At 61.1% G+C, this 18954-nt stretch overlaps 1 protein-coding gene across 1 annotated transcript in view; it reads right to left on the bottom strand.

Annotated features, from left to right (window-relative positions):
- Positions 1–289: 289 nt before the first annotated feature.
- The window catches only part of AXL (AXL receptor tyrosine kinase), a 32101-nt gene continuing 13436 nt past the window's right edge, over positions 290–18954 (bottom strand). The window contains exons 5-20 of the mRNA XM_029066354.2: positions 15444–15524; positions 15123–15238; positions 12132–12336; positions 11252–11391; positions 10036–10180; positions 9907–9933; positions 9346–9478; positions 8352–8443; positions 7652–7747; positions 6467–6544; positions 4760–4852; positions 4401–4522; positions 4193–4302; positions 2071–2230; positions 1725–1861; positions 290–1027 (exon numbers count right to left, since the gene is read on the bottom strand). Coding sequence (XP_028922187.1) covers positions 685–1027; positions 1725–1861; positions 2071–2230; positions 4193–4302; positions 4401–4522; positions 4760–4852; positions 6467–6544; positions 7652–7747; positions 8352–8443; positions 9346–9478; positions 9907–9933; positions 10036–10180; positions 11252–11391; positions 12132–12336; positions 15123–15238; positions 15444–15524 — 2078 coding nt within the window. The 3' untranslated portion in view covers positions 290–684. The remainder of the gene's footprint in view (positions 1028–1724; positions 1862–2070; positions 2231–4192; positions 4303–4400; positions 4523–4759; positions 4853–6466; positions 6545–7651; positions 7748–8351; positions 8444–9345; positions 9479–9906; positions 9934–10035; positions 10181–11251; positions 11392–12131; positions 12337–15122; positions 15239–15443; positions 15525–18954) is intronic.

The following is an 18954-nucleotide window of genomic DNA, read 5'->3' as shown; positions in this document are numbered from 1 at the left end:
GTGACCTCATCTGTAAAACGGGAATTAACCGTGAGCCTCACGTGGGACGACCCGATGACCCTATATCTACCCCCGCGCTTAGAACAGCGCTCGGCACATAGTAAGCGCTTAACAGACACCGACATTATTATTATGTGGGACAACCTGATTCCCCTGTATCTGCCCCAGCGCTTACAACAGTGCTCTGCACATAGCAAGCGCTTAACAAATGCCAACGCTGTCGGTATTATCATACTTCCCCTCCTTCCGCCCTCCCACCGGGCCGCAGGAGAAGCGAGAAGCGAGGGGCCTCGATACAAAGTATTTATGTCGGTGATCCTGGCAGTGCAAACCGGCAGCGGGGGCTCGGGCCTGGGCTTCGCGGCCCCACGGACGCTCACTGTACACGGGGGCTGTACACGGGGTGGGGGCGACTGGGCGGGGGGCTGCCCTTGAGAGGAGGCCGGGAGGGGGGTGAGAGTGACGGGGGGGGGGGCGAGTAGGGTACAGCTTGGGGTGGGCAGAGGCGGTTAAGGGGGAAGGAGGAAGTACGGGGCAAGGGCCGGGGGTCGGGCCCGTGGCCGCTCGGGGAGGGGGCGTCGGGCGGGAAATCGGCGGTACCTCAGCTGGGGAGAGGGGGACGGGGCCCCCCCGGAGTCCCAGCCGCCCCCAGTTTCAGAGTCCACGGTGACCCCCGTCACCCCCTCAGGCCCCCTCCTCGGAGGCGGCGCAGGGGGCGGGCTGGGGGGTGTCCCCCGGGGGCGCGGGACACATGACATAGCGGCCGGCGGGGTCGGGAGCGTGGACCTCGGCCGTGACGCAGCTGCAGCCGGCCTTGCGGTCGGCCTCCCCGCCGGCCCCCTCGGGCTCCCCGCCGGCCCCCGCCGCCCCCGAGCCGCCCCCGTCCTCCATGTTGACGTAGAGGATCTCCTCGGGGTCCTGGGCGAGGGGCAGACCCTTCAGGGTGAACTCCAGCTCCTCCCGCAAGGCCGCGAAGGTGGGCCGGTCCCGGGGGCTCAGCGACCAGCAGCTGGACATGAGCTCGTACCTGGAGGGGGAGAGGGGGGACACGGTCACTGAGGCTGGGGAGCGAAAGGGGAGGGGGCCGGAGGAGACGCTCCCCCGGCCCGCCTGCGGAGGGTGGGAGGGGGCGAAGGGGGTCGGGCCCGCAAGGGGCCTCGGGAGCCTCTGTCCCTAGCCCGGATGTATTTATATAAATGGCCGTAAGCTCGTCGTGGGTAGGGAAGCTTCGGTTCTCTTAGGCCGTCCTCTCCCAAGCGCTCAGTACAGTGCTCTGCGCAGGGCAGGCGCTCAAATGCCGCCGACTGATCTAGACTCTAAGCTCGCTGTGGGCGGGGAAGGCGTCCAACTCTGTCGCGTCGGCCTCGGGAAGCACCGGGCTCAGCGGAAAGAGGCCGGGGTTGCGAGTCGGAGGTCGTGGGTTCTAATCCCGACTCCGCCGCCCGTCAGCTGCGGGACTTCGGGCCTCCGGGCCTCGGTGTCAAAGGGGGATTCTGTGAGCCCCGCGAGGGGCACCCTGATGACCCTGTATCTACCCCGGCGCTTAGAACGGGGCTCGGCACATAGTAGGCGCTTAACAGATTATTATGATCATTATGAAGACGGGAAACCCGGCTGCCTGCTCTGTCTTACTGCGCTCTCCCAAGCGCTCAGTACAGCGCTCTGCACACGCGGAGGGGGGGAAGAGGTCCGAGGGAGGGAGGCCGGGGTCCAAGGAGTCTCACAGCCCGTCCAGGCAGTCCAGCGGCTGCTTGAGGCGGTTTCCCTGGCGCAGGTAGTCGTAGATCTCGCTGTTCTCCACGCCGGGGTAGGGGGTCTGGCCCCGCGTCGCGATCTCCCACATGGTCACGCCGAAAGACCACTGGCGGGGGCGGAGAGGGCAGTGAGGACGTGGGGGGGGGCCCAGCCTGCCGACCTCGGCCCGCCCCCCCGGCCCCTCTGTGACATCCCCTGGACAGGGACCGTCTCTCTCTTGCCGCACTGTCCATTCCAAGCGCTCGGTACGGTGCTCTGCACAGAGTGAGCGCTCAATAAATACCACCGACTGAACGAATCCCCCCAGGGCCTCACCACGTCGCTCTTGCTGGTGTAGACGCGGTCGGCCAGGCTCTCGATGGCGATCCACTTAACGGGCATCTTGGCGATGCGGCCCTGCCGGTAGTAATCGCCGTTGTAGATCTTCTTGGAGAGGCCGAAGTCGGCTACGCACACGGTCATGTTCTCGTTGAGCCTGGGGGACGGGGCCGGGTCGTTGGGGGAGGCACGGCCGCCCTCCGCACGACCACGCGCGCGGACCCGGCGCGTCTCGGGCGCGTCCTCCTCCCCGGGGAAGGGGAGGCCTCGAGCCCGACGGTGACGCAGACACCGGGAGCGTCTCCTTCACTCCCCTCCGCGCCGGCCGACGAAGAGCACCGGGGACTACCTCACTCCGGCGCGAGGCCTCCGGCTGCCCCGTCCGGGAACGAGGCAGCGGGGCCTAGCGGGAGAAGCCCCGGCCAGGCCTGGGTTTGACTCCTCACTCCGCCCCTTCCACGCCGCGGGACCGTGGGCAAGTCACTCCTCCCTGCCTCGGTTCCCTCATCTGGGGGGACTTAAATACCCGTTTGCCCTCGCGGGACCGAATTCATTCATTCAAGCGTATTTATTGAGCGCTGACTGCAGGGCTCTGTACTAAGCGCTGGGGAGAGGACAATCCAACGATAAACGGACACGGTCACCGTCCACGACGAGCTGACGATCCAGAGGAGTCCTAATAATAATAATAATGATGTTGGTATTTGTCAAGCACTTACTACGTGCAGAGCACCGTTCTAAGCGCTGGGGTGGATACAGGGGAATCAGGTTGTCCCACGTGAGGTTCACAGTCTTCATCCCCGTTTTACAGATGAGGGAACTGAGGCACAGAGCAGTGAAGTGACTTGCCCACAGTCACCCAGCTGCCAAGTGGCAGGGCGGGGATTCGAACCCATGACCGCTGACTCCCAAGCCCGGGCTCTTTCCACTGAGCCACGCCGCTTCCCTTCGTAGATCTCTTTTATCAATTACCTTGCGTCTCCCCCAGCACTTAGTACTGTAAGTTCGCTCTGGGCGGGGAATGTGTCAGTTCACCATTCCAGTGTACTCTCCCGAGCGCTTAGTACAGTGCTCTGCACTCAGCGCTCGATAAATGCGGTTACGTACCTAGCCGTGATTTATATTAATGCCTGACTTCCCCCACCTGGACCGTAAGCTCATCGTGGGCAGGAGACGTGTCTGTTTATTGTTGTATTGTACTCGCCCGAGCGCCTAGCACAGTGCCCTGCACACCGTCAGCGCTCGATAAATACGGTCACGTACGTAGCTGTGATTTATACTGATGCCCGTCTCTCCCCATCTAGACCGGAAGCTCATCGCGGGCAGGAGATGCGGCCGTTTATTGTTGTTCGGCGCTCGCCCGAGCGCCTAGTACGGGGCCCTGCACACAGCGAGTGCTCGATAGATACGACCGAACTGGGGGAATAAATACGACCGATTGCTCGACAGGCCGACCTCGGGCACGTCACCGATTCCCTGTGCCTCAGCTACTTCGTCTGTAGAAGGGGGGATTCCTTCATTCAGTGGTGCTTTCTGCGTGCAAAGCGCTGTGCTGAACGCTCAGGAGAGTACAACACAACAACAAACGGATAGATCCCCGCCCGCGACGAGGTCGCAGTCTACCGGGGGAGACGGATATTAACGGAAATAGATAAATAAATACAGATCGAGGCCGGAAGGCCCAAATGTCACTGGGACTGTGTCCAACCCGACTAGCTGGTATAATAATAATGGTCTTTGTTAGCTGCTTCCTATGCGCCAAGCACCGTTGTAAGCGCTGGGGTAGATACGAGGTAACGAGGTCGTCCCACGTGGAGCTCACACGCTTACTCCCCATTTTCCAGACGAGGGAACCGAGGCCCAGAGGAAGTGAAGTGACTTACCCAAGGTCACACCGCAGACACGTGGCCGAGGAGGGATTCCACCCCGGCGCTTAGTACGGGGCCTGGTTTTTTTTCAAAAGCAGAAACCGTCCGAGGCTAAAGCCTCCACCCCCGGGGTTTAGGCCGAAGGCGCGGCCGTCGTCCGCGCGGGCGCTTCGCCCCGCCACGCCGTGCCCACGGGGGCGGAGGGCTTGGCCACGTGCCCGTCCCCTACCCACCCCCAGCACCCCCCTCACATGCAATTGCGGGCGGCCAGGTCCCGGTGGATGAAGTGTTTGGAGCTGAGGTATTCCATGCCACTGGCGATGTCCGTCATAAACTTCACCAGCGTCTGGGTGGGGAGGAACTGGAGGGGGGGGCGGGAGGAAGGGGCGCTGAGACCCCCGCCGGAGGCCCTCGGCCCCGTCCCCCGGCCCGGCCCCACCCCGCCCCCGGCCCCCTCACCACGGGCGCATCGCCGAGCCTCGAGTAGAGCAGGAAACTGTGCAGATCTCCGTGCTTCATGAAGGGCAGGATGACCACGGGGGCCGGGAACTCCTGGCACTCGCTGCCCTGCAGGCAGACCCCTGCCCGGCCCAGTGGGCTCACTGCCAGCCCCCTGCCCCGCGCGCCTCGCTCTCCCCGCTGGGCTGGGGGTGGGATCCCGGGGGGAGGGTGGGAGCGGGCCGCGGGTTCCCGGGAACAGCCGCGAGGCCCGGCGGATGCCGCCTGGGAGAGGTCAGATCCCGGAGAGGGCACGGCGGCGGGAGTTGCGAGGGGGACGAGGAGGCGGGGAGGGGGCCGGGGGCAGGCCCGGGCCTCACCGATGAGCCTCATGACGTTGGGATGGTCAAATTCCTTCATGCACACGGCCTCGCTCAGGAAATCCTCCAGCTCCGAGCGGGTGCAGATGGCGACTGGCGGGGGATGCCACGGTCAGGGGACGGGGGCGAGAGGGGGCAGGACCAGAGGGCGAAGGAAGGCAGGATGGGGGAGGGCACGGTGCTCTAGACAGTGAGCTCCTTGTGGGCAGGGGATGCCCTGGTTTGTTGTCGTATTAATAATAACTCTGAGCCTCATGAAGCCCTTCACTCTGTGCCAGGGACCGTCCTGAGCACCACTGGGGTGGCTACGAGCAGCTCGGGTTGGACACGGTCCCCGTCCCGCGTAGGCTTCACGGTCTCCATCCCCGTTTTCCAGATGAGGGAACCGAGGCCCGGAGGAATGAAGCCATTCGCCCGAGGTCGCGCAGCGGACAGGTGGCGGAGCCGGGATTAGAACCCCCGACCTTCCGCCTCCCGGGCCCGGGCTCTCTCCACTATACGCCGGGCTGCTTCAAGTGTTTTAAGTTCCCGAGCGCTTGGTACGGTGCTTGGCACACAGCGGGGGTGGGGAGAAGCAGCGTGGCTCGGTGGAACGAGCCCGGGCTTGGGAGTCAGAGGTCATGGGTTCGAATCCCGGCTAGCTGGGTGACTGTGGGCGAGTCGCTTCACTTGTCTGGGCCTCGGTTCCCTCATCTGGAAAATGGGGATTAACTGTGAGCCTCACGTGGATAACCTGATGTCCCTGTATCTCCCCCAGCGCCTAGAACGGTGCTCTGCACATAGTAAGCGCTTAACGAATGCCAACGTTATTATGATGATTATTATTATTATTACATAAGATGGAACGATCGAATGGATGGTGGTGGGGAGGGCGGGATGAATAATGATAATGTTGGTATTCGTTAAGCGCTTACTATGTGCAGAGCACTGTTCTAAGCGCTGGGGTAGATACAGATTAGAGAAGCAACGTGGCTCGGTGGAAAGAGCACGGGCTTCGGAGTCAGAGGTCACGGGTTCGAATCCCCGCTCCGCCACCTGTCAGCTGTGTGACCTTAGGCGAGTCACTTGACTTCTCTGTGCCTCAGTTACCTCATCTGTAAAATGGGGAGGAAGACCGTGAGCCTCCCGTGGGACAACCCGATGACCCTGTTTCTACCCCGGCGCTTAGAACGGTGCTCTGCACATAGTAAGCGCTCAACGAATACCGACGTCATTATACAGGGTGATCAGGTTGTCCCACGTGGGGCTCACAGTTTGAATCCCCGTTTTCCAGATGAGGTAACTGAGGCCCAGAGACGCGAGGTGACTGGCCCACGGTCACACAGCTGACGAGTGGCGGAGCCGGGATTAGAGGGGGAGAAGAGGGGATGGGGGAGAGGATGGTGGGGGAAGCAGGATGGGAGGGGGGAGAAGAGAGGATCGGGGGTGGGAGGGAGGGCAAGATGGCGGGGGGGGGGGGGTCCGGGATGGGAGACGAAAGGAGGCCCAAATCAGGGCGAAGTGGGCAAGGTCGGTGGGGCGAGGGGGGACGGCAGAGGGCGGCCATGGGAGGACCAAGGGACCGTCAGGATAGGGCCGAGTGCGGGGGGAGGGTGGGAATCGGGGAGGGGTCACCTGGGGGGGAAGGGAGACGGGGGGGGGGGCCGAGGTCCCGAGGGTGACGGTAGAAGTCCCGGGGTGGGCCCGGGGTCCGGGGGGGGCCCTTACTCTTCATGGTCTTGACGGCCACCTTGAGGACGCGGTCATCCTGGTTGAGTTGCCCTTCCATGACGGAGCCGAACTCTCCTGCAGGGGCGGGAAGACGAGCTGAAGCCAGAAGGGGACGTGGGAGGGGGGACGCGTCCCGGCCCGGAGAGGTACCCTAGGACCGTCGGCTCGCTGGGGGCCGGGAATGTGTTTATTGTACTCTCCCCGGCGCTCGGTACAGTGCTCTGCGCACAGGAAGCAGCGTGGCTCAGTGGAAAGGGCCCGGGCTTGGGAGTCAGAGGTCACGAGTCGGAATCCCGGCTCTGCCACTCGGCAGCTGTGTGACTGTGGGCGAGTCACTTAACTGCTCTGGGCCTCAGTTCCCCCATCTGGAAAATGGGGATTAACTGTGAGCCTCACGTGGGACGACCTGATTACCCTGTATTTCCCCCAGCGCTTAGAACAGTGCTCTGCACATAGTAAGCGCTTAACAAATACCAACATTATCATTATTATTATTATCCCGTAAGCTACGCCGCTTCTCTGTGTTTTTATCGTCTCTTCTTCCTTTTGCACCTGTCCCCGGCCCCTTTCCCCTCCCTTAATCTCGGATCATGAGACCCTCGAGGCGGCGGTGGATCTAATCTTCAACCGTGCATTTTCCCCAGTGTCTAGCGCAGTGCTCTGCAATCAGTGAGCACTCAGTAATAAATCCCGCGGTTGGTTATATCGTACTCTCCCGAGCGCTGAATACAGCGCTCCGTCCACGGTCAGACGCTCAGTAGATACGAGTGCTTGGCGTAGTGGATAGAGCAGGGGGCTTGGGAGTCAGAAGGTCACGGGTTCTAATCCCCGTTCCGCCTCTTGCCCGCTGGGTGACCTTGAGCAAGTCGCTTCACTTCTCTGGGCCTCAGTGACCTCATCTGGAAAATGGGGATGGAGACTGTGAGCCCCACGTGGGACAGGGCCCGGGCCCGCCCCGACTTGCTCGTGTCCACCTCAGCGTCTAGTACGGTGTCTGGCACGTAGTAATAATACCAGAATTATTCCCGCCTCAACTCCCCAGACTGTGAGCCCGTGGCGGGCATCTCCGTGGCTGAATTGTACTTTCCAAGCATTTAGTCCAGCGCTCTACGCACAGGGAGCGCTCGATAAATACGACACAATGAGTGAATCGATCGATCGATTACTATTGATGACTCTTACCTTCCCCCAGGGTCTTGCCCAGTGCCACCTTGTGCCTGTCCACCATGACATCTCGCAGCTTTTCCTTCAGCTCCTCGCTGATGCCCAGGCCGTTTACTGCTCGGGGGGGGGGGGGGGATCGGGGGGAGAAGGGGGTGGTCGATACCCCAGCCTCCCGCTTCCCCTTCTTGAGGAGTCGCTTCCTGCCCCCTCTCCCCACCCCCTCGCCCCGAAGACCCCCCCCCCCAACCTGCCCCTCGTGGGAGCCCCCCGCCCCGGGGACGCGGGAGACGGTAAATTCTTGGCGGGCAGGGATCGTGTCTGTTTTATTGTTAATGATAATAATGCCGATGATGCTTACTACGTGCCAAGCACTGTTCTGAGCGCGCGGGTAGAAACCAGGTCATCAGGCTCACGGTCTTAATCCCCATTTTCCAGATGAGGGAACTGAGGCCCAGAGAAGTGAAGTGACTTGCCGAGGTCACGCAGCGGAGAGGTGGCGGAGACGGGATTAGAACCCCCGACATCCGTCTCCCAAGCCCGGGCTCTTGCCACTGGGCCACGCCGCTTCTCATTGTATCGGACTCTCCCGAGCGCTTAGTACAGTCCTCCGCAGGCGGGAAGCGCTCAGTCAGTACGCCCGACCGACTGCCTTTCCGGCGGGCGGGGGGAGGTGGGGAAAGGGGAAGGGTCGGGGGGCGGGGGACCCCGGGCTACTCACGGGTGGCTTCCGTAGTGCGGCGGCTGTAGGATTTGCGGACCCGGTATCTGACCACCAGCTCTCCCCGTTCTACGCTGGGCTCAAACACTTCCCTGCGTGGGACGGGGGGAGTCAGGCGTCCCTTGACCCCTGACCCCCGCCCTCCTAATAATAATGTTCGTATTTGTTAAGCGCTTACTATGTGCAGAGCACTGTTCTAAGCGCTAGGGTAGATACCGGGTCATCAGGTCGTCCCACGTGAGGCTCACGGTCTTAATCCCCATTTTACGGATGAGGTCACTGAGGCCCAGAGAAGTGAAGTGACTCGCCCACAGTCACCCAGCTGCCAGGTGGCAGAGCCGGGATTCGAACGCATGACCTCTGACTCCCAAGCCCGGGCTCTTTCCACTGAGCTACGCTGCTTCTCTGTCCCGCTCTCCCTCCTGCCCCACCGTGCAGGCCCGCCCCGGACCCGCCCACCTCCTGCCAGGGACTGGATCGGCCACTGTCCTACTCGCCCAGGTGGCCAGTACAGCACTCTGCACATACTGGGCTCCCAGTACAGCACCCCTCATGCAGCGGACGCCCAGCACAGCGCTTTGCACGCAGCGAGCCCCCAGCGCAGCGCTCTGCACGCAGAGGGAGCCCAGCCCAGCTTTCTGCACCCAGAGGGCACCCAGCACAGCGCTCTGCACGCAGAGGGAGCCCAGCACAGCTCTGTGCACACGGCGAGCGCCCAGTACAGCACTCCACCCGCGGCGAGGGCACAGCAGGGGGGCTCTGCGTTCAGCCGACCCTAAGCACAGCGCTCTGCATGCAGCGGGTGCCCCTCGCAGCGCCCCTCACGTAGTGCGCGTCCAACAGGGCGCTCGGCACACAACGGATGTCCACCGCGGCACTCGGCCCGCAGCGCGGGCCCGGCAGGGCTCTCCGCCCACCGAGGACGTCCAGCACAGCGTCCCGCACGCGACGGGCGCCCAGGAGTTGCAGGGGGTCCCGGGCTCCCACCGCTCACCCGTAGCGAGTCTCCTTCTTGCGGCGCTGGACGAGGAAGAGGGCGAGGAAGAGGACACAGGCAGTGGCGGCGCCCGCGCCCAGAAGGATGTACCACCAGGGCCAAGAGAACGCAGGAGCCGGCGGTTCCTGGACTGGGTAGGAGGAGGGGGCGGGTGGGTGAGTCCTAATTTACCCCTTCCCCTCTCCCGTTCCGCGCGGGCCGGGCCGGGGTAGGGCCCAGCGGGCTGAGATGGGCAAAGAGGTGGTCGGGGGAGAGGTCGCAACGACGACGATACTAATTATGGCATCCGTTAAGCGCCGGCTGTGTTCCGGGCACCGTACTGAGCGCTGGGGTAGACACAGGCTTAACCGGGTTGGCCGCGGTCCCCGTCCCCCAAGGGGCTCCCAGTCTCCATCTCCGTTCTCCGGGTGAGGCGACAGAGGCCCAGAGAAGTGAAGCGACTCGCCCAAGGTCACCCGGTGGACCAGCGGCGGAGCGGGGATTAGAACCCACGACCTCCCGACTCCCGGGTTCTAGCCGCTCCGCCGGGCTGGTGGGCGGCACGGGCGCTCTCCTTACCATGCTGACGCACGGGTCCACCGTCCTCTGCCCAGAGAGAGAGGGGACAGAGAGAAGGCAGGGGCCCGTCAGTGGGCAAGGGGGGCAAGTTTGACCCCCCGTCCTCTCCCCTTTCGGGAGACAAGGTACCTGGTCCGTGGGGGGCAAGGGGCACCGGGGCGCTCCAGGGTCCATCTCCGGCGCCGGTGTAGGCCGCCACACGCACCGTCAGGTTCTGCAAAGGCTCTCGCAGCTGCAGGGTCAGCTCCCGGCTCAGGCCCACGTCCACCAGCACCTAGGGCGAGACGCCCGGCTTAAGTCCCGACCCCGGCCGCGGATCTTCGGCTTTGCCACGGTGCCCCGGGACCCCCGGCTCCCGCCGCCCCGCCGCTCCCCGCGTTCCGGCGCCCGTCGGTCGTATTTCTTGAGCTCGTCCCGTGTCCCGTACCGAGCGCGTGGGAGGATACGGTAAAACGGAGCTGGCGGACATGGTCGCTGCCCAGGGCGAGCTTGCATTCGAAAGGGGGAGGTAGATATTGATGTAGGTAAATATTTGATACAATCAATCGTATCCACTGAGGGCTTACTACGGGTCCGGCACTGGACTAAACGCTTGGAAGAGTAAATTCCAGCGGAGGCGGTGGCCGTGTTCCCTGCCCCGAAAGAGCTCACAGTCTAGAAGGGGAGACAAACATTAGGGTAAATATTTTATGCTGTCAGTCGATGACGATCTCGTATCCACCCGTGCCTGGCACCTAGTAAGCACTTATAAATGCCATAATTATTATCATCGTCAATAAATCGTATTCACTGAGAGTTTACTATGTGCAGAGCACTGTACTAGGCACTTTGGAGAGTACAATATATCCAAGTTGGTAGGTGTGTTCCCTGCCCACGACGAGCTGACGGTCTAGAGGGGAGACAGACATTAATATAAATACACGCTTTATATCATCAGCGAATCAGTCGCTGCGCGCTTACTAGGTGCAGAGAACTGTACTGAACGCTCGGGAGAGTACAACGGAAGAGAGGCGGGAGATGTTCCCTGCCCACAGTGAGCTTACAAGTCTAGAGGGGAGACAGATATTAAAATAAATAGATCCTTTATATTTTCAACGCCTCATTTGTATTCATTAGGTGTTTACCGCGTGCAGAGCACCGTACTGAGCGTTTGGGAGAGTACGATATAAGAGGTGATAGACATGTCCCCGGCCCACGGCGAGCTTAGGGTCTAGAGGGCGAGATAGATATTAATAAATAATGGAATGATGGAAGTGCTGTGCGGGGGTGCTCCGGGACCGTTCGCTCCGATCCCTCCCTGACCCAGTGCCCCCCTCCCCGTCCCACCCCGTGCCCCCAGACTCACTTCGGGGTCGTCCTGCCCGCGGTAGGCCAGCTTATACCCACGCAGCAGCCCCGGTATGGGGCGTCGCGGCTCCTGCCAACGCACCACGGCCAAGCTGCCGTTCCTCAGGGCGATCACGTGCTCCGGGGGGCCCAGGGGCACTGCGAGGGGCAGGAGGTGGGGCACGGGGTCGCTGCGGGCACGGCGGGAGGGCGAGGGGAGCCCCCTCCCCCGCCCACCTCTTATCCACACTGGCCCCCGGGGAAGGAGCGGGCAGGGCGGTGGGCACGTGTGGGGGCGAGGGAGCAGATGTGAGGGAGAGAATAAGAGTGGGCCCTCGAGAGCCGCTACCCAGGCGGGTCAAAGGATAGGGGTGAGGGGGGTCTCGCCCCCGAGTGAGGGTGAGTGCGAGCGCGGGTCAGGCCGGCCAAGGGGTCGGGATGTGATGATAATCAATAATAACGATGGCATCGGTCAGGTGTCAGGCCCTGTTCTAAGCGCTGGGGTAGATACAAGTGAATCAGGTTGGACACAGTCCCTGTCCCCCACGGGGCCGACGGACTTTATCCCCATTTTACAGGTGAGGGAGCTGAGGCCCAGGGCAGCGACGTGACTCTCCCAAGGCCACATAATGGACCTGTGCGGAGCCGGGATTAGAACCCAGGTCCTCTTGACTCCCAGGCCATTAGGCCACGCTGTTTCCCTGAGTGAGGGTGAGTGTGAGTCCGGGTCAGGCTGGCCAAGGGGTCAGGGTCTGAGCGGCCTCTCCCTTGAGAGAGGGGGAGCGGGGGAGCGAAGGGGTTCCCGGGGTCCCTCCTGCCCCATCTCCCCCCACCCCCCGCCCCGGTGGCCCCTCCCAGGTGTCAGGGCGTCCCCTCCCCCAACCGTGCCACCCCCTTACCTCCCTCCGGGGTCTCCACGGGCACCCAGTGCGTCCAGGGGGAGACCCCTTGGGCGCTGGCACAGGCCACGCGGAGGTGATAGGCCGTGAGGGGCTGCAGTCCGTCCAGCCGCAGGGCGTAGGGGGGCACCTCGGTGCCGAGCGTGTGCGGCTCCCCCCGGGGGGTGTCCGAGCCCCCGGCCCCCGACCCATCCGACGGCACCGCCTGCTCGGCCGGGGGTGGGAGGCGGGGAGGATGAGGAGGAGGAGGAGGAGGAGGAGGAAGAAGTCAGGACCGCCGGGCCACACAATCCAGCTACGCAACACCTCCCAACCACACAAGGGTACACGGCAGCTGCCCACCCGAAACCGCCGTGTCCGGGAAGCGCTTATCAGGTGCCCCAAACCGTGGTAAGCGCTGGGTGGGAGGATACGGTACAATCAGGTCAGACCCAACTTCTATCCTAAAGTGGATCTCACAATCTAAGGGGGCAGGGAGACCTCGTATTTCATCCCCATTTTACCGTTTTTTTCAAAAAAATGGTCTTCGTTAAGTGCTTGCCATGTGTCAGGTGGTGCAGTAAACGCTAGGGTAGATAACTGTGATTTTTGTTATTTGTTAAGCGTTTATTACATGCCAGGGACTGTACTAAGTGCCGGTGTGTATATTCGTACCTATTTATTACTCTATTTTATTAATGATGCGTCTCTATAATTCTATTTATGTATTCTGATGGTATTGATGCCTGCTTGTTTGGTTCTGTTGTCTGTCTCCCCCCTTTTAGACCGTGAGCCCGTTGTTGGGTAGGGATTGTCTCTATCTGTTGCCGAATTGTACTTTCCAAGCGCTTAGTACAGCGCTCTTCACTCAGTAAGCGCTCAATAAATGCGATTGAATGAACCAATGAAAAAGCTAATCAGTTTGGGCACATTCCATCTCCCACCAGGGGCTCGCGGTCTTAATTCCCATTTTACAGATGAGGAGTCTGAGGCAAGGAGAAGTGAAATGACTTGTCCAAGGTCCCACAGCAGTGAGGCAGAGGGGGTGGGATTAAAACCCAGGTCTTTCTGACTCCCAGGCCCGGGCTCATCCATTAGGCCACCATCCAGAGAAGCAGCATCGCCTGTCCTGGGAGTCAGAGGACTTGGGTTCTGATCCCGGCTCCGCCACTCGTCTGCTGTGCGGCCTTGGGCAAGTCACTTCACTTCCTCTGTGCCTCAGTTCCCTCATCTCTAAAATGGGAATTGAGCCTGTGAGACCCATGTGGGACAGGCACTGTGTCCAACACAATTTGTTCGTATCCGCACCGCCTACCTCTCCAGCCCAGTGTTCAGTACAGTGCCTGGCACAGAGGAAGCGTTTAACAAATTCCGTGATGATAATAATGACTATGGTGTCAATCAGTGGTATTTATTGAGCGCTCACTTTGGGTGGAGCCTTGTACTAAGCCCTTGGCAGAGAACAATACAACAGAGTCGATGGATACGTTCCCTGCTCACAACGAGTTTACAGTCTAGAGGGAGAGACAGACATTAATATAAATTACTTATAGATATGTATAATTTACTTTTTAGGTCTTCTGCCTTCCACATTAGATCGTAAACTCCCCAGAAGGCAGGGACTGTAGCCTTTTTACTTCTTATCTTTCTCCCCTAAAAACCTAATCCAGCACTCTGCACACGATCGGTTTCTGCCGCCGAGACTCCACAATTAAATAACGCAACCGCGTAATGCTATCTTGAATTTGTTCAACACCCTTTAACGTTTTTATCCAAACCACTTTGGCCTGGGTGATCTCACTGTATCCTCACCCCGCCCCTGTGAGCCAGGGAGAGGCAAGGATTATATTACTCCCCCAGGCCCAGAGAGGGAAAGTGGCCTGTCCACAGTCACACAGCGGGCCAGGAGCAGAGCGGAGAACGGTGGAAGCCGCGTGGCCTAATGGATAGAGCCCGGGCCTGGGAGTCAGCGGGACCTGGGTTCCAATCCCCGCTCTGCCTCTTGTCTGCTGTGTGACCTAATCACTTCACTTCTCCGGCTCTCAGTTCCCTCATCTGTAAATGGGGATTAAGACCGTGAGCCCCATGAGGGACCGGGACGGTGTCCAACCCGATTACCTTATATCTGCCCCAGCGCTCAGAACAGTGCCTGGCTCATAGTCAGCGCTTAACAAATACCACACACACACAAAAAAGTTTGCTCTCTGGATCTTCAGCCTCTGACTCCCCCCTCGCCTCTTGGGCTCCAGGGGAGTGGGTGGAGAGGGAGAAGGAGGGGGAGAGGGTGGGAGGAGGAAAATCTGGGTCTCCTCTAGCCCCGGGCTCTGGGGGCCTTTCCCCCCGGCCCTGGAGGGAGCGGGAGAGGTGTGAGAAGCGGCATGGCCCAGTGGAAAGATTCTCTGGGAGTCAGAGAACCTGGGTTCTTATCCCGGCTCCGCCACCTCCTTGCTGTGTGACCACGGGCGAGTCACTTCACGTCTCCGTGCCTCGGTTCTTCTGTTCTCCCTCCTACTTAGACCGTGAGCCCCGTGTGAGCCGGCGACGGTGTCCCCCCAAATTAACCTGCATCTATCCCAGCGCTTAGAACAACACTTGACACACAGTAAGTGCTTAACGAATACCATAAAAGAAAATATTCGCGTTCCCCCGGCCCCGGAGGGAGGGGGAGAGCTGGGCTCCCGCTTGACTTTTGGCCCCGGAGTGGGGCAAGACAGGAGAGGGAAGGAGGTAAGAGGAAGGGGAAGCAGGATTGCTGAGGCCAGGGAGCCTCGTAGGGGGATCCAGGACCCAGACCTGACTTCCACTTCTGTTTTCCCTGAGAACATCTGACCCCAAGCCCCCCTCCCCCCGCATCTCTGCCCCCGGCTTCGGGGGAAATGAAAGTGGAAAAGCCGGAGGGGAGGGTCAGTGGGTTGGGGACTCAGACAGTTCTCCCTTTTGGGAACCGGCCAGACTGGGGCTCCTGACCCCCGGGGCACCGCCAAACGGGCCCTCCCGCCTCCCCCTACTCACCTGGACGGTGCAGTGGGTCAGCGGGTATATCCCACTGGGCCCCGGCTCCCAGGACACCTGCAGTTCCGTGGGGCTGCTGGACACCAAGCGGAGGTGGGTGGGACGCTGAGGGAGCACTGGGGAGCACCGGATCGGGTCAGGGGAGTCCCAGACCCCGCCCGTGGCCCCACTCCTCTCCCCCGTGCCTCTGCCCCTCTCCCCTGCCCACCCCTCCGCCCGCCTCCCCCGGTCAGATCGGCCTCCCCGGCCCAGGCTACCGCAGTTCCCGCTGGCTTTCTCGGGAAAAGATTCCCTCCTCTCTCCTCACCCAACCGAGCTCACCTTTCACGGTGGCCGTCCGGGAGGTGGTGACTCCCTTCGCATTGTGGGCCTCGCAGGAGAAGGACGAGGTCTTGTTTAACCCTGGAGGTAAAGGACCCCGGCCGGGGTCAGTAGGCTTGGCAGGGCGGAAGGGGCCTCCAGGATCCCTCCTGCATCTGCCCCCAGGGGCTGTGGGGGCTTCTGGGGGGTCATCAGGGGGTCTTAGGGGGATTTGGGTTGGGGGGGGAAAGGTGGGTGGTGTTACTCTGACTCTGCTAGTCCCACCTGCAAATAATAATAATGGTATTTGTTCAGAGCTTACTATTGGCTAAGCACTGTTCTAAGCACTGGGGTAACTACAAGGTAATCAGGTTATCCCACGTGGGGCTCACAGTCTTCATCCCCATTTTACAGATGAGGTAACGGAGGCCCAGAGAAGTGCAGCGACTTGCCTCAAGACTTAAGTCACACCGCAGACACGTGGCGGGATTAGAACCCACCTCCTCCGCCTCCCAAGCCCATGCCGTTCCACCACGCAAAGCCGCCTGCCTGCCCCCGCCCCTGTCGGCCCCAGCCTCCAAAGCCTAGCCCTCTGCCTCCAGCCCCCGGCCTCCACAGTCCGGCCTCCAGCCTCCGCAGCCCATTCCCTAGCCTTCACAGTCCACTGCGCGGTCCGGCCTCCAACCCCCAGCCGCCAAAGCCGAGTCCCCGGCCCAGCCTTCCACCACCGGCCTCCACACCCCAGTTCCCAGCCTCCCCAGACAAGCCTCCAGCCTCTAATCTCCCCAGCTAGGACCATTTCTGTTCCCTGAGGGCCAGGTCTCTGTAGGCCCTTCTCCACAGTTTGCTCTCTCGTCCTTCTGTTGTCCTTCCCCTAGCGTAATCCCGGTTTCAAAATCTCGCTTCCCCATCCTGACCGCTACCACATTCATCTAAGCACTTATCCCTCCTCGATTACATCAGACCTCCCTGACCCTCTTCTCTTCCCGCTCCAGTCCGCACTCCACTCTGCTACCTGGATCATTTAGGGGAAGCAGCGTGGCTCAGTGGAAAGAGCCTGGGCTTCGGAGTCCGAGGTCATGGGTTCGACTCCCGGCTCTGCCACCTGTCAGCTGTGAGACCGTGGGCGAGTCGCTTCACTTCTCTGGGCCTCAGTTACCTCATCTGGAAAATGGGGATTAACTGGGAGCCTCACGTGGGACAACCTGATTACCCTGTATCTACCCCAGCGCTTAGAACAGTGCTCTGCACACAGTAAGCGCTTAACAAACACCAACGTTATTATCATTTTTCGATACGAGCGTTCAATCCGGGTTTCCCCACTCCTCAATTCAGTCCGTCCATTCATTCGAACATTCATACGTATTCACTGAGCGCTTACTGTGGGCAAAGCACCGCACTAACTGCTGGGGAACCATAATTCCGCAACGGATAGAGACGATCCCTTCCCAACAATGGGCTCACGGTCTAGAAGGGGGAGACAGACCACAAAACAAGCCCACTCCTCAAGTACCTTCAGTGGGCGCTCATCCACTTCCACATCAAACAGAAACTCCTCACCACTGACTTTTGAAAGCTGTCAATCCCCTTACCCCCTCTTACTTCACCTCGCTACCCTCCTGCTCCAACCCAGCCCGCACACTTCACTCCACTAATGCCAACCTACTCGCTGTGCCTCGTCTATCTCGCCGCCCACCTCTTCGTATCTGACAGACCCCCACTCTCCCCACCTTCCAAACCTTATTGAAGGCCCATCTCCTCCAAGAGGCCTTCCCTGACTAAAGCCTCCTCTCCTCTTCTCCCACTCCATTCTTCATCGCCCTGACTTGCTCCATTTATTCATCCCCCCTCCCAGCCCCACGGCACTTATGTCCGTAGGCGTCATTTTATTGATCTGTATTAATATCTGTCTCCCCCTCTAGACTGCAAGCTCACTGTGGGCAGGGAAATGGGTCTTTTATATTGTTATATTGTCCTCTCCCAGATTCTCAGTACAGTGCTCTGCACGCAGTAAGCACTCAATAAAGGTGATCGACTAACCGACCGTATCCCCGCGCCTGTTTCCTCGCTGTCTCTCCTGTCCAGTTCCTCCATTCTTCTTCCTCCTCCTCCTCCTCCCCCTCCCCATCTGGGTGCCATAGCTCCCTTGAGCACCCCCCTCCTCCGGGCACTCGCTCCTCTTATCCTGGGAAGAGACGAGATTTCTCTGGGTCAGCAGCTGCAGGCGGGGGAGGAGGAACCTTCCGGAAGGCGGCGGGCGATGGCGGTGGAGGGGTGGAGGGGGGAGGGTGTCGTGGGGTAAAGGGAAATACATACCATCCATCACTACTCTCACCCAAGGTCACGAGCCTTGGGAAACTGTGTCAGCGGGCATGATGCCACGCTTAGGAAGTCCAGCCCCCCACTTCCCTGGCAGCTCTGCCCCTCACATGGAGTTGAGTGCATCCAGTCTGAGCCCGTGATAGGGAAGGGGTTTGGTGAGGGGAGAGAGTAGGGAGGGGGTCAGGATTGGGGGGAAGAAGAGGGTAGGAAGGGGGTGAGGAGATGGGGCAGTGTCTGGATGCTGTCCAGGTGGTGTGGGTGGGGGTTGGGGAAAGAGGCCTGGCCCTTGGCTCTGGCTGCTTTCTGACTGAGTCACGGGATGGGGGCGGGGGGCATCCAGGCCGGATCTTCGTTCCATTTGGGCGACGGGGGCGGCGGGAGGGGCACCTGCTCTGCCCCGGCCCCTGCCCCTGCCCCTCTGACTCAGCCAGATTGGGATGGGCTTGGAGCCCAGACCCCCAAGCCTGGGGCCGGAGCGCCAGCTGTGGGCAAGGTGCCCTGGCTGGCCCCGGGGCCCGGAACCATCGCTCCCTGAGATTGGGAGATGGAGCCCCCACACCTGCCATGGGGTCTCTGGGAGGTGTGTTTTTTTTGGGGGGGGGGGTCTCTGCCCGGCCCGGAGGGGGAGGGAGGGCCTGCAGGAGCAGAGGGATTGTGTGTGAGTGTGTGTGTGAGAGAGAGACAGAGAGAGAGAGATTCTCCGCCCCTTCCCGCTCCCTTCAGCCACTGAGGGGTCCCAAAGATGGTCCACACCCGGACCCCCGAGGGAGCCCGGGGCAGGGAGGATGAGCAGGGGGGAGGAGAAGGAAGGGGACAGGGGGATGGGTGGGTGCTGCTCGCAACGGTTCCATTGAAGATTGGCAGCATTCTTGCTCCCCACAGCCTGACTCAGCCTCGGGGGAGGGGGCTGGAGCGCAGCCACTTCCGGCAGGGCACTGGTGGGGGTAGGGGCGCCTTACAGACTCCTCGCACCCTCAGCCTCCACTCCCCTTGGCTTTCCCCTGGGGGGCAGGAGCCCTGGGGCCCCCTAGAACGGGCAGGATCCCTCTGAGCTCCCCCAGATCCAGGGCTCTCCAGGGATCCCCGCTACAGGGACCCTTGCCCTGATTCTGATCCCCGGGAAGGGAAAGTTCAAGGTGAGGCAGGGAGATGCAGGGAGGTGGAGGAAGAGAGGCAGGGAGGCGATGAATCAGGGAGGCAATGAGACAGG

The sequence above is a fragment of the Ornithorhynchus anatinus genome, chromosome 5 (assembly GCF_004115215.2).
Source record: "Ornithorhynchus anatinus isolate Pmale09 chromosome 5, mOrnAna1.pri.v4, whole genome shotgun sequence".
Taxonomy (NCBI): Eukaryota; Metazoa; Chordata; class Mammalia; order Monotremata; family Ornithorhynchidae; genus Ornithorhynchus; species Ornithorhynchus anatinus.
Note: the sequence above shows the minus strand (reverse complement) of the source record. Positions and strands in the feature narration are given on the sequence as shown.